Raw genomic sequence first — 15,210 nt, forward strand, 5'->3', positions numbered from 1 at the left:
TCGCTATGAATGCAATTTTATTATACTTACAATTGAATGAAAACTATCGCAGCCCAAAAGTTTGTTATTCATGGTATACATTATTATTTTAATAATAATTTCCAATTCGGGGGTGTCATCGACTGAAAACCACACACAAATCAAATTAAGAAAATCCGTTATATACGCAAAAGCTTGTTGAGGAAATTAATTGTAGCGATGAACACGATAATTGCAAGCAAACATTTTGCCAGTGTGTAGCTTGATACATACGATTAAGAAAACAAATTTGTATTTATCTTATATTTGAAAGTATGTATTTTGATTTAGTCATAATATAGCATGGATGAACATGACAATACACAATTATAGCAATTTAACAATATTGGTGGATGTTAGTTCCTCCTTCATCCACCCGCATAGATTACCATTAACTAAGTGATGTATACAAATCAATTTCAATTTAATAGATTAACTATACAATTGGGCTAGCAGAATGAGGATTTAGAATATTTATGTATGTGTAAGGGGCTACATTTCAGATAGGGTAAAACCCTATCGTCTATCATTTTACAATATTTACAAACATAATAATTGCCAAAACACACAATTAAATGTCCCGAACTCATGTAAGTGATAGTTAAACTTGTACTTACACTCATAACCAAACATATTAACAAATTTTATTTGATTTTCCACTTTGTTTCTAGAAATTTCTGAAATTTCTTTGTAATATAACATATGTATGTATTTAGTATTTATATAAATTATGGGCAAGTTCTTTTCGGAATACTTCAACTGATTTTTTGAACTATACGAACAAGTTTTCGACTTTATTTTAGTAAGAAGAATATCAATAAAAGTCGTGTAAATTGATATAGAAAATTCTATGTATACATATATGTATGTATGTATTTATGTGTGTATGCCTGTTTGCATGTATGTATGTATGTATATACGTAATGGATTTATACGAATATTTGTTGGACAAGTTAATCTGATTAGCAGTTGCATGAAGCATACACATTCACATTCAAATTTTTTGAATTTGTTCGAAATGTTTTATGCAATACTATGCAATGGTACTGGTACTTGTATGTTGTTGTACGGTTCAGGATTCAATGCTAAGAACAATTCCTTGTCATTAATTCGCTATCATTATTTGAATATCATGAAACTGCGACGAATGGCTCCTGTAAATATGAAAACAAATCACAATGATGATAAGACTCCATGATAACAGAAAGCAGCCGGCAGATCTTCGTGCTAAGTTGTGTTGGACAGCAGCGGGTAGCTCTCCTGAAATCCATTGATAAGATAAGTTCCTTTTTTATTTTTCTTTGGCAACGTATGTGTTGAAAACTATGGATATTACCTGTAAGTACTTGAACATGTACAAGTACAGTAAATAGTCTCCCAAGTGAGCAGGAATAATTTCCACTATCTGAGATTTTGGCATCTGGTATAGAAATTCGACTGTTGAGCCATTTGTCGGATACACTGCGAAAGAATATATATATATATATATATATATATATATATATATATATATATATATGTATTTATATTTATTTGTATATATATAGATCCCATTATTATTCAAATCGATAGTAAATATTGGGTTTGTTTCTTTCTTTGTTATACCTAAAACGTCTATTGGTCAGTGCTTGAAGAGGCTCCTCGTCCTTGGCCCATGTGATGAAATTAATAAAATATTTCTCCAATTCTTGGCTAGAGAATGTGCTATGTGTTTGATTAGCATAGCTAATCAGATATAATTCGCTGGCCGTATCATTTAGTTTAGAGTTGGAGCTACTCGATTCCGTTATGTTGTGGCGCTCCTTTTGAAAGAAATTCCGAGATATTTGACATTGGAGATCCACAGTGCTGCCCGACTTGTAATACCGGTCACCCACATCGCGCTCATGCTCATCAATTATCCTTAAGGGTGGCTCTGAACGACAAATATTTCACACTTTACATAGCCAGCAGATCAGTGAATGAATGAATTGCTTACCCAATATGGTGAGATTGGTGGTAAAGACACGCGGAGGATGCGTTGAAACCTGGCACATATAAATGCCAGCATCTTCCCTATGAGTGGGATTAATTATCAGACGCCAATTGTTTGGATACTGAAACTTGACGCTAATGCGAGGATCACCGCTATATGTCACATTGCCAACGGTGAGCAGTGAGACCTTCTCAGTTGTTCGCCTCACCCACATTACCTATAATTTAAAACACATTTCACGTAAGCTTCGAGCTGATTTTGAATATTTCCGAATATGTCATAGATATTTGTAATTTATTGTAATTGAACATACCGTTTTATCCTTGAGCATGCCGACGCGACAATTAAGCACCGCTGCCGTAAATAGATGGACTGAGGACACCAATGTCTTGCCCGGATCAATTAGATTTGATGGCTCCTCAAAGAAGGGTCCATAATGGTTCTCATGATGATACTTGCTGCGAAATGTGCGGGATCGCTCGGCATCCACGGAGTTGCCAGCGTTCCAGTGATTCCTGGAGCGTGTCGAGTCGATGGGTTGCTTAATTGTGCTCCTAACATTCTTGGTCGTTGTCGCCATTGCCGTCGCCGTTGCCGTTGCCGTTGCGGGTCTCGTGGACGCCAAATAAACCCCAGCAGCAGCAGTGCTATCATTTTTAACTGTTGTGCTATTCGCAGTCCATTCGCTCTCAGCTTCTATCCTCATAGATGCTTCACTGCCTAGTCCAATGTGTCCCAGTTGAGTTTTATATGTCGTCGTTGGTATCCCGTCTAGCATTGGGGAGACGTCGGATGTTGTGGCTGCCGTATCGGCAGCACTGACTGATAATGATTTGGTCGTATACTGTTCATCAAAATAAAAATTATTCTCTGTGCTGGTATTCGGTTTAATCCCAATCGTTGATATTGAGTCAGTTGTGGATGCTGCTGTTGTACCTGGACAGCAAACAAGAAATACAAACAGATCGACTTTAATTGATACACATGGACATACATATATCTATTTTAAGCTCTTTGCCGGATTAGATGAGCTAAATGCCATTATAATTCTGTTTTCCCAAGTATTATTATTGATTACAAATTGAATCAAAGTTTTCAATACATTTTGTTGGAATTATGTTTAAAAATAGTCCATGTTATCGTCTACTTACCAAGAACACAAAGCACTTGTGATGCAATTATGGAGACAACGGCAAGGGCCCAAATAAGGCTCTGGCTCTGGCTCAGGCTCGGGCTCGGGCTCCGGTTCAGGCGCGCAATATTCTGTTGATGGGGTTTCAGTAGGAACGTGTGGGCCTCGATTGATGCTGATGCTGATGCTGATGCTAATGATGCGCTATTAACTCTTGAACGCCTCATCCTTTGCACGGGATGACGTGACTTTGATAAGCTGGTCCGTGGTAATCAGAAATCTTCATTTTATTCTAAAAGCTTAGCTGGCCCCGACTTTTCCAGCAGCAATAGGCAGCAACATTCACAAATTATTCTCAACTTGCCAGCCTATTTAGTTATGAATGTTGAATTACTGAAATTATACATTCAAATTATACGAAAGGTTAGATAGGTCAAGCAGGTCGGATTGGGCGAACCCATACTGTGAGTAAACAGAATTTTTAAATCGAAACGAAACTTGTGAATTTAAAACATTTTGTGACCCAGCTTAATTTTAAAAACAATTTAACAAGTTGCAAAGGTATGAAAATTGTTTTTTTTTTGTACCCATCAAGCGGTGAAATAAAATATGTATATAGACTAGAAGGCATTTCCCAATCCGGCACGGTCTCAATGTTTTTTCGCCCGTAAGCAAAATGTTCTATATGAAACTTTTTGATGGGTTACAACAACAAAATGACTTTTTACGCTTGCAAAGGGTATCATAATCTTCTCGTGAAGTGTGTAACGCACTGACTGCTTCAGTCATCTCCGACACACACTTAGATGAGAGCCGCACGAAAGACAAATGTTCTTTCTTATTGTCAATTTCCCTCTAATGGTGCTGCGTAATTAAGCAGATAATAAATGCGTCTGCCAGTTACATTCCTCATACTCAACTTCGTTATACTTTGTTGTTCCCCTTTTTCTTTGGGTTCGGGTTATATAAACAAAGACTGAAAAGCCAGCCCAAAATGAAATATCCTTGTTGACAGTGGCCACCGTTTGTGCACACACATCTAAACTTTAATTATAAAATCAAAAAAAACTGTTTATCCGTTTTTATTTGCTAACATTTCTTTGGCTACAAACATTTTTAATAATTTTGGTGTTTAGAAAACTTAAATGAATTACACCCCAGCATGGCCAGTGAACTTTGAATGCTTTTCGTCATTCATCAAATGATTGTAAATGATTCCAAGCTGATTCTTAGCATATCACATAGACGCACAATCATTCAATGGACTCGTGCACAACCTTAAAATACTTTCGAGGGTATATCAAATTGAGAATCTTGATTGCCTGGTTAAGAAAAAACGACACACACAAAGCTCTAACCTGTTATGATTTGTAGCAGCAGAGAAAGCTCGTTAAAAAGCGAATTTTTTTTATTATGGCGTAGTACAGATGAATAAAATGAATTAAAGTTTATGGCCACGGTGAAAGATTCTTGTGATAAGTTTTTGTCTTTTCATCAACATCGTCATCGGCATCGTCATCGTCATCATTCGTCCATCATAGTTTATGTCCTTACCCCGTCCCGTTGCCCCCCACAACATGCTTGCTTATTACATTTCTCTCAACTTCCACTTCCACTCCTACTTCCACTTCCATTTCCATTTCCATTTTGCCATCGTCTTTGAGGCGCTTGGGTGTTTGTGTGTTGGGCGTTGCTAGCGTTTGCCCTTGGCTCAAGACATAATCACCGTAATAAATATTATATTAGTGAAGTTGTTGTTGTTCCTGTTCCTGTTCTGGTTCTGGTTCTTGCTGATATTCTCATTTGTGTCTTTTTTATTTTGCTTATTTTTTTTTCCGCTGCTGTTGTTGCTTGTTCTGTTGTCGCGTTCAGTCGTATCCTTTTATAATTTTTTCTTGTTTTTTTTTTTTTACATTTGATTTCGCTATTCACTGCAACATTTATTTATGGGGGGCTCCCTGCCTGAAACTATTTACATAAACAATGATAACAAACGGATGGAGCCTTAAGGCTGCCATTGCGTATTATAATTGCAATTCAAGGGTGACCCGCCGACCAGGCGAATAGAATATTCTCAGGATATTCTCATAAAATAATAGCAATAAAGGCGACGCTTGCATGGCAAAATTTCATTTTATGAAATTCTTTCTGCTCTCCGCTCTCCGCTCTTCACTCTCAGCATTATCAGCAATAACATAGTTATTATCTAGGCAATTTTTGAATAAAAACAACAGACTCCAAAAACAACAAGTGCGCTCCTGTTGCAAACCGTCACGTCCTTGCAGCGCTTGCTTTTATTTGCACAATCCCAATTCCATGCTCAAGCCATGCTACGCTAGGCAAACGCAAAAAGGCCCAGGACATCGTCGTCATTCGCTTCCCTTACCTGACTTTGACTAACTAGCTCTTAACACTTGGCAGCGCCTAGTAACTCCTCCCTTTGAATCTGGATGTGTGTGTTTTACTCTCATGCATAAATACACACTCACATATATATATATATATATATGTATATATATATATGTATAGAGTACAGCACCTGCTGTGCCCCATTGAGTGCAAAACGTGCTTTGCTTTGTTTCACACGCATTACAAAGTAAGTCCTGTACATATTTTAGCTATCCCTGCTGTGTTTATTACACCAAATTCTACTCCTTGGCGTATATTCAGATTAGAAAGTTCTTCAGGCTGCGACGGCTGGTTGACATCTTGGGATTATGACTGTGCTGACTGAGTTTCCCAACTCGCCAACTTTTTTGACTCCTTTTAGACGTGCTTGCTACTGACACACACACACACACACCCAGACACACACACACACACACACCCAGGCACACAGACACTTTTTTACCTAGTCGGTCAACTGAATAACAAGATTGCGGTTTTGCTTTTCGTTTTGGATTTCGGATTTCGACATAGAATTGAATGTTGTTTTGCCTGGCAGAGATTGATGTATGTACACGGAATTGAGCTGAAAAATGAAAATTGTACATTTTGCTTGCGAAATTTGATCATTAGGCTGCTTAATGGCAGAGAAACCGTTGCATGCAACATTTTTGTTTGTCATTTTCGAGCGTCCACATGACAAATATGAGCAACGTGATTTTAAAATTGTTTAGAAAATCCGCTTTCAAGGCTGCAAAAAGGGACGGAAACTGCTGAAATGAGACTTTTTCTACTTTTTTAGACCCGTTTGGCTCATTTATTTTGCAATCTAAAAGTTAGCTTCTGGTCACACTGACAGTTTTTATACTCTGTTCCCAAGGGGATAACAAGCCCAGCAACTCATTTCGTGCAATTTTCATCTCTTCCGTCCGTTCGTTTGAATTTGGAAACTTTGAATGCAACTTGGAGTACATTCATCCGGTCTGGGACAATCCAAATGGCAGACTTTACAAAGGCCATAGCCCACAATAAGAAATAGCCTTTCGATTTGGTTGCTAAATGCCCCTTTCTACAATTAACATTGTAGTAAAAACACAGATATCTTCAAGTAAATTTCAAATTCCTCACTTTCTCTCTTGAGAGAGCCCTCTTTTTCGCCCCTCCTCCCAATTTTATGTTCAGTTATTGCGGTTGGATTGGGCTCAGGACTCGTCTCCTTTCCACATTGCGTTCCAATAACATTTATTTTTATGAACTGCAGCTAATGTAAAATGTAAAAAATTGACACCTTTGCCGTTTTCATAGGGTATCTGCCAGTCGAGCATAAGGCGCATGCATTTTTTGGAAAGCAACTGATTTGGTTGATTTGGTTTCCTTATGCCTGTCAAAATAACATTTATAATGAAAAAGTAATTATTTTTTGATTATTTTCAATTGAATTGCAACCAAAAAATATTAATTACTTCGTTTGCTGTAATTATGTAAATTCGATTTCATTCAAACATTCATGCAATGTTTGCTGGGAGGTATTTGTTAAGGTAGCATTTTGGGAGCTGTGGCTGCCACAAATTAAATTGAGTCTCCTTTGATGTTTTTGTTTATATTTGGCAATACATGACTTTAAATACATGTAGCATGTCCTCGATTAAATATTTTTTGTTTCCTTTTATGTACCTTTGCTTCGTAAAAAAACCCAATTAGCCTTTAAAAGCATTTTTTTTCAGCTAAATGTAATTCAACTGAGTGCAAGGAGTATTAACAGCATCATGGCAAACATTTATTTATTTTTTTCAATTTTGCAATTGTTTACTTTATGTTTGTGTTTAATTTATTTTAAGTGATTAGTTTTATTGAAGAAAATTAACAAACAGCAAGTCAACAAGCAAATGTGATTGTAAATCAGGTCCTTAGACTACGATCCGCAATGGGAGTTGGAGATATACGGAATCAGGAGAGATTGAGCCAGAGAAAGGTACAGAGAGCAATAAAAACGATATTGCATAAGAAAGAGAGAGAGAGAGAATTAGATAGAGAGAGAGAGAGAGAGAACTAGATAGGGAGAGAAAGAGAACGAGTAGTGGTTGATTAAGAGAGAAAGAGAGTGAGGTCAATCGTGTATGAATAATAATTCGTCCCTCTTTTAGTGCCTCTAATGCTATGACCCATTTATTATTCATGAAAATCAATAGAAACAAAAGCATCCTTATAATTCCTTATTCCACAGCTGTGGTTCTTATACAAAGTACTTTCAACATGTCCAATTAGGATGTGTCTTAGTTTGATCCATTTTTCTTTTTTTTCAGCGCAATATGGTCATAATATAAACAGGCATCGTTGTGCTTTCTTCCTTTCATTGTTATATAGGACATTCTAAGTATGCAAATCAAAATTCTGTGCTGAATTTAGGCACATGAGACTCGAGAACCAAAATGTATGCATGAAAACCAGTTATTATAAATACATATACATATATATGTGATATAGGAATATATATATATATATATATATAGGAGTAAAGCAAGTTACTTTTTTTTTGTATTGAATAGGCTTCAGTTGCCGGGCTGGCGACACCAGTTTAAATATCTGGCGCAAGTTTGTCGCAAAGGAAATGGGCTTAAGTTGAATGAGCTGCCGTTGAGTGGAATTGCACACGGATGCGGCAAGTGCAGCAAGTGGATAAATCTCCGCGTCGTTGGAGTGTTGTTCGCCAACTAGCTTTTCTAATTTTGAAAAATTGTTACAAACTCGGCGAAACTTTCACTTACTCAGCGTTAAATGGTTCGTGTGAGTCATATTCCTAAAATCCTCTAATGCGCTTACGAGCGAGTTGTGGCGAACTTTATGTTATCCATTTTGTTGGTGTGGGTTTCGCCCATCATATCACTGGCACTTGTATGCATTCCATGTGAAACAGAACAAAAACAAACAACAGCAACAAAAAGCCAAAAAAAAAATACAAAAAAAAAAACAGATCTTGTATATTATTCGCCCGAAACTTGATTTGTTCTGGTGTTGTGCATTACAACTCTTTTGGATATTTCGTTTTTTCATCCATCTAGTTGCTTTTGAGCAAGTAAACACAAATTCCGGCAACTTTCTGTTTGTTCTTATTCTTACTGAGTAATTGACGACAACGAGACGACCACAACAGCCGACAATGTAGATAAAACACAAAGACGACAATTGAATTGAATTTGATGTTTGGTGTTTTGCCAGTGCGGGCAGCACGTGGACTTCGCTTATCCTTGAAAACAGTAATGAACTGTCGTTGGCAAAAATACTACAACACATTGCGAATCATCCCAACGAGCAGCTCGACTTGCTTTGAGTGAAAGCTCTCTGTTTCTCTCTGGCTGCACACTCATCATCATCTCTCTCTCCAGCTGACCCACACAGCGTGGCAATCGCTCTCAGCTCACCACCAGCTAAGTTACCCCAAGTTGTCCCAAGCGTGGATTGCGTTTGTGTCCCAAACCTGATGCTGTGCTCTGTGCAGAGCACCCACTAATAAGGTAAAGCACTTCCCCCACTCACTTACATTAATTCTCACTCAAAAACTACACTTGGCTGACCATAATTTGGCATTGCCAAAAAGTTAGGTGAGCGAATTACAGAAGCAAAATTTAGTCAAAAATGTTGCATGCTAATAAGCGCAACTCGCAAAACAATGCAACAACTTTTTGATTTATTTTACATTAGAATGTCGACACTCGTTGCACATAACTTGCAGCTATTTTTTTTTGGTGGAAACAAACTAATTTTTGTTCAGTATTAAACAAATCCAAATAATTTAAAAAAATATTGCGGGGGAAAAAACAAGCACACAATCAGACCAAAAACTGAGTAGATTTCCAATTTATTTGTCATTGTGATGAACCCAGCTGCCCTTTTCATGCCACTGTCAGTCAATACAAGGCACAAAGCACAACATAAATTATCGCAAATATATTTCAATTGAAACAGAGACTTGCTTCAGACAACATCCCACACACATATACACATACAGATACAGATACAGATACACATACAGATACACATACGTATGTGTATGTAAGTTGCAATGTCGAAGCGCAACAATAAGGAGAAGGTTGAGGCGCTACGCCGGCGGCATGCGAAATTGCGTTTCAAGAGATTGGTTCGTGTTGCGTTGGTCAACAATCATTGGATAGCCGAAGTGGATGAACATGGCCTCACATTGAATGTTAAGAAGAATGTTGCAATGCTAATACGTAAGCAGCACAAGACGGGCATTCTCACCATGGCCGTAAGTCGACGCATACACATACATATATATATATATATATTATACATTCATGTCTGACAATCATTGGTGTGTTGCAGCAAAAAGGCTTGTTAGCCACACCGCACCACACACGATCCATAGAAGAGAGAAAGAAACTGTGCAACATTGTTGCCGGTCTCGACTGCTTTGCGCAAATCCCACCGGTAAGCAAAAAAGCAAAAATCTTAAACTTAATACGCCCTTCGCTTGATTTGTTGAACGTATTTATTTTGTTTTATAGAAAATTCGTGCTCGTTTGGTGCCACATTTGCATTTCATGCTGGTCAGATCGGGTCGCACCTTGATGAAGGCAGGCGATCTACCGACTGCTGTTTACTTTGTTGTTAGCGGTGGCATCGAAATGTCAACACGAATATATAACAAGGTATGATATTTCTATGAATCCATAATTATAGGTTCATGGTGTACGTTCGGCGTTGCAGGTTACCCGCAAGTTCGAACAGAAGCCTGAGGTATTTTTGGGACCAGGCGACTGGATTGGTGAGGTTGAGCTTCTAGAGAATGACATCAGGTTGAATACGTATATAGCCACAGGTAGATGATAGCAAAACTTCCATTACTGTAAATAATCTTAATTGATATTCTGATTGGCAGAAAATTCTGAAATTCTGGTACTCGACGACTTTGACTTCGATGCGCTGCTGAAGCCATATGTGAAAAAAGTTTGGATTGAGAAGAAAAAAGCGATTACCTCTCTCAGTTACCTGAAATTTATGAATGACGCCCAGGTGCTAGATAATTAGTCAAAAACTAACATCACTTTTGATTTATTTCGATTTGATTGTGATTGAAACGGAACTCCGAAAGTTTGGAATACCGCTTATAGATTCATTCATTTATTCACAGGTTGTGAGCGCCTGCAAGTTCGGGATTTTACGGCAATATGATCCGCTAAATACGATATATCCGGAAGATAAGGATAACAGTCATGTGCATTTTGTCTTAAGCGGCGAATGCGTTTTATTGCAGTGCCTCCGTATGACGGTAAAATATTTCTATTTCTATCTATTTCTATACATTTATACAGTTGAGGCTAACTATTGAGAACTATCCACTGATCCACTCAGATCTCATATGTGAGCGGAGAAACACAGTATAAACTATACAATGCGGTTGTGGAGACAAGTGAAAATGATGAGGATGACGACAAACCGGATCCGTTTGATGTTAGGGAACTGTTGCGTTCAAACACTTCGCTTGACGAGGCCGCACATATCCAAAAGAAAGTGGTACGCAATTAATTCAATTCCATTCAAACTGAAACTGAAACTGTAACGAAATTAAACACAATTTCTATGTAATTTTTAAAATGCAGCAACGCAAGGCGGAATTCGCGAAAATCGAGGCAAACTGTAAGCTGATGAATAGGAAACAAGTGTCTGTTGTGGAAAGTCCACCGAATTATCAACAATATCATCATCATGACCATCATTATGATCACCATCAGAGGAGAACCAAAGTTCCGAAGACATTGGAAAAGTTGTGGGAAGACGGGCAGATGGAAGACTACGAAGATTATATTGAAAATCCATCAATTGACGATGATGATTCGAAAAGTCGAGAACCTTTGTCTTCCCTCATGCACAGTCAATCAAGTATAGTGTCCAAATTGTTGAGCCAGCGAGCGGAATCTGAAGAGTCGGAAATAAATACAGCTTCGACATCGTCTTCGTCCTCGAATGCCACATTTTCAGGGTCGAAAAACCAGCGAGTATATTTCTTGAACATTTTTGAATGTATACTCTGTATCTGTATCTGTATCTCATTCTCATGCAGGACAAGAAGAACAACTATATGTCGCATTTTATTGACGTTGGATCGTTGGGCTTTGGTGGCTTATTCGGTGTTGGCGAGAAGGGGGACCATCGTGTTGTTATGGCCCGAACGACAGTCCAATGCCTGCTTATCCCGCTCTACTGGCTAATGGACGAGGATCAGAATCCGGGCCACATTTGGCAGCGAATGCGTTTCTATTTGGATCGCTGTATACCAACCAGAGAGATGCTTTTTCAGGATTTTATCAAGTCGCGTCAATGGTCACAATTCAAGGACGATTGCGTTGAGCAATTCACTCACTCGACCACAAATCCCACGAAGATCGAGGATATACCCATCTTCATTCGCATCGTTGAGTCAAAACATATACAGCCCCATTCTTAGGTTTTCTGAAGCTTCTATAAGTTTGTGCAATACAAAATGTTTTAAACTCTGATCGAAATAAAGCTTGTTTAACAAAAACCAATGATTTTTGGGTAGACAGATCACGGGTATATCCTTATATTATCGACCGATTATAGACTACCGATTTGCATTCTCGAATTCTCCGAATTTACCAAATAAATGTTTGAGAAATGCAAAGATATCTGATATGGAATATTCGGTAGAGCCTGAAAGTATGCAGTATTGTTGACTAGGAAATTGTTTGACTTTGCGTGTCCTTGTCTGTTTTAGCCAAGACACAAACCGCTTTTGTGCGTTAAGTGTATACCCAAACCTGGGACTTCTGCATTCAACCAACACTAATAAGTATTTCCCCATTTAGCTGAGACAAATGTTTATAGGAAAGTTCACGGATAATAGACAGATAGAAAGGACACACTTACGATATTGCAAATAATATATTTCAATTTTAATTTCCCAGTGCTAAAAGCTTGGAAAAGTTTGAGGAAATTACTTTCCCCTCCTTTGGGACATGGTGTAAGCCTACAAATAACGGTGAATTTGACAGGGAAATCAACCCGACCAGTTATTGTAACTGTATACCTCATTGGCAGCACACAAATTGGTGTATCGAGGATTGCGGCCCGCTCTGCACTGGGATGCCGATCTTCCGGGCCGATAAACGGGATTGTTGATCATATTCGTTACCGCATAGTTGCAGGCGAGCAGTGTGCCGCTGCTGCCAGATGCACTCGTATAACGGGCAACGGCGCAACCGATGCGATTGTTGCGCTCATTTACCATAGCCGTAAAATGACCAATTGCGCTGCGGGAGTATATGAGAGAGAGAGAGAGAGAGTGCGAGAGAAATAGGGATAGAATTAGTGGGAATTTTAATTTGATCACTTAAGCTTTTTACTTACGGTCCGCCACGTGACCTAAAGCGTTCTATATCAGCCCTGGTCGCATCTCTATACTCGTCGAACCAGTCTGCGATGCGCTGCCTCAGATACTGGGCTGTGTTAATGTTGCGTCGCGTGAAGAGCACGCTCAGATTCTGGCCGGAGAAACGATAAACGTTCGTATTGCGGCACTGATCGTGCGCCATGCGGCACTGCTGCACATTGTAGGCGGCCAGGCGGGCCAGTATCGGGTCCCAGGACATGGTCCCCATTTGCACCGCACTGGGAAAGCCACTCAGGCCACCTCCCGCAATTTGATTGCGGCGCTGGTTGTGCAGTTGCAGGATTAAGCCTCTGTGCGCATTTATGTTCACAAATTCACCCCGGCAGCCGTTGGCAAAACGCTTAAGCATTAAAAGTTAACGGTTAACAAGGGTTAAGGTTTGGTGGAAATGTTTGGCAATGTTGCACTTACGCCGTTATGGCCACAGCCGATATGACGACTGCCCCTTGAACAAAGTGACGGATCGCAGAAATTTTGCGCCAAAACCAAATGAAGGAGCTGCAGCAACAGCAGCAGCAGCAGCAAAGAATTCTGACTGGACTGGGTGGTTGGACGCATTCTTCTCTTCTGTGGGTTTTGATATTTTTTTTTCGATGCACGAGCGGTATTTATAGTTTACGATGCACCACGCCCCCGCCACCCGACCCCTTTCCCTTTCGCTTGAACAATAGCGACAATTCAGGTACCCCATGTGTGGGTGGGTGCCCAAAGGTCATCGACTTGTCTTTTGTTTAGGCCTCCATACAAATCAAGAGTGAATTATTTGTGCTCGCAAAAAAACAAAAAAAAAACAAAAAAACACAACATAAAAAGAAAATGAAAAGAAAAGAAAAGGAAATGAAAAATATGACTAGATGTAGTCGAGAAACAAGCGTTGATTGTTCTATATACAGCTGCGGGCACAATAATAGTATGTGAAATGAAAAAAATAAAGCTTCAAATATAGTTTAAAAATGATGAAAATTTTATTTAAACACAAATAATCAATACCTAAGTAAACAGAAAATGCTGTCAAAGTCATAAAATTAATAAAAAAAACAAGAAAGTTCTTATATTTAATAATTTTTATATTTATTTGTATTAAATTATTAGTTAAATTTATAAATAAAATAATAGTGGAATAATAATGAAGGTTTCTCAACTTTTCTTGAGGCTAAATAAGTTTTCTGAGCCACGCTTAGTATTTGGAAAATAATAGTATTTTGAAATATTCCCAGATGGGAAACCAAACATTTTTTGTTTAGCAGAATTGAATTGTTGTTTCATATTGAAAATTTTGGAGAGGTATTTTTTTATCGATTTTATCGCCATAAAATGAGTCATTAGAAGTACTATTATTTTGACCGCAACTGTACACACACACATGCGTGTGCATCCTTTTATGTAATAAATAGCGTCGACAGCTGTTGTGCACACCTCATTCAGCAAATTTCGTGTCGCCATCCACCATAATAAGTTTCGGACGGAATTCTACGAATATATCTTAATTAACAGAAGAAGCGAATTTTGTTTATTCTCTGTGAAAACTAAGGCAGAAGCAGCAACAACTTGGCGTTGTCAGCAAGGACTTTCAATTTCAAAACTAATCTAGAATATTTATGACTATATATATATATAAATATATATATCTATATGTATATTTACAGATACATACATGTAATTTAAATAATAAGCTACGATTAGCTCAGCTGGTTTTTTGTATGTCGATGGCCGAGTTGGGCTTTAATCAACAACATATTTTTTAAATGTTGCTTTGTTTCTTTTCGATCGGGGAACTTTATTAATTGTTATTTAGATGATTTATTTAAACGCCTCTCAAATTGTGTCAGCATGATGGTGATAAATACCCCAAATATACACAGCAAAAAGGTGAGGGGCACATGTTAAACAAATGTTGGGAGTAAGGTTAAGTAATAATTAATGACGATAATTATTACGCTGTACCATTATGGCAAATTATAAGATATTAACACCTGTGTCGCCACCAATGTCAAAATGTAGTAACTTTTTAGAAGTGCGATGGATTGAGTAGATGCAAGTCCAGCAGCTGCATGTGTAAGGATGTCCTTTATGCCTGGCTGCCAACTGTGTGTGCAACATTCCTTTTCATTCAGTAACTGAACTTTTCTCCCTGGCCCAGTTGGCCAATCAATTCTCAGGGCTAAACTTTGGTTGCGGCAAATGCGTTTCCGTTTCCCCCCTGCAGCGAATGGCTGCAACGCAGAGACTAACTCGAGACGTTAATTGAAATGCTAAAATGCAGCGCCAGCA

At 38.4% G+C, this 15,210-nt stretch overlaps 3 protein-coding genes across 5 annotated transcripts; 1 reads left to right on the plus strand and 2 right to left on the minus strand.

Annotated features, from left to right (window-relative positions):
• Nucleotides 1–299: 299 nt before the first annotated feature.
• On the minus strand, nt 300–8,717 carry LOC6565006. Of its 3 annotated transcripts, XM_032738125.2 has the most exons (8): nt 8,628–8,717; nt 8,276–8,399; nt 3,145–3,518; nt 2,307–2,929; nt 1,997–2,210; nt 1,624–1,933; nt 1,355–1,479; nt 300–1,278 (listed from the first exon to the last, which is right to left on the minus strand). In XM_032738125.2, the coding sequence occupies exons 3-8, from the start codon at nt 3,350–3,352 to the stop codon at nt 1,124–1,126; spliced, it is 1,635 nt and encodes a 544-aa protein (XP_032594016.1). In that variant the 5' UTR covers nt 3,353–3,518; nt 8,276–8,399; nt 8,628–8,717; the 3' UTR covers nt 300–1,123. The 3 variants fall into 3 exon arrangements, with proteins under 3 accessions (XP_032594016.1, XP_032594017.1, XP_032594018.1); XM_032738126.2 differs by lacking the exon at nt 8,276–8,399; XM_032738127.2 differs by having other exon boundaries at nt 2,307–2,920; nt 8,276–8,717.
• Nucleotides 8,718–9,516: 799 nt separating this feature from the next.
• On the plus strand, nt 9,517–12,032 carry LOC6565005. The gene is made up of 9 exons (XM_001991792.3): nt 9,517–9,774; nt 9,852–9,956; nt 10,034–10,177; nt 10,236–10,347; nt 10,408–10,541; nt 10,660–10,797; nt 10,881–11,042; nt 11,129–11,524; nt 11,590–12,032. The coding sequence occupies exons 1-9, from the start codon at nt 9,571–9,573 to the stop codon at nt 11,971–11,973; spliced, it is 1,779 nt and encodes a 592-aa protein (XP_001991828.1). The 5' UTR covers nt 9,517–9,570; the 3' UTR covers nt 11,974–12,032.
• A 413-nt stretch (nt 12,033–12,445) lies between these two features.
• On the minus strand, nt 12,446–13,702 carry LOC6565004 (antigen 5 like allergen Cul n 1). Its single transcript, XM_001991791.2, has 3 exons — nt 13,351–13,702; nt 12,897–13,279; nt 12,446–12,799 (listed from the first exon to the last, which is right to left on the minus strand). Exons 1-3 carry the CDS (start codon nt 13,495–13,497, stop codon nt 12,547–12,549), a joined length of 783 nt encoding a protein of 260 aa, XP_001991827.1. The 5' UTR covers nt 13,498–13,702; the 3' UTR covers nt 12,446–12,546.
• Nucleotides 13,703–15,210: the final 1,508 nt, after the last annotated feature.

This window comes from Drosophila grimshawi, unplaced genomic scaffold (genome assembly GCF_018153295.1).
Source record: "Drosophila grimshawi isolate 15287-2541.00 unplaced genomic scaffold, ASM1815329v1 contig_848, whole genome shotgun sequence".
In the NCBI taxonomy this organism is placed as follows: domain Eukaryota; kingdom Metazoa; phylum Arthropoda; class Insecta; order Diptera; family Drosophilidae; genus Drosophila; species Drosophila grimshawi.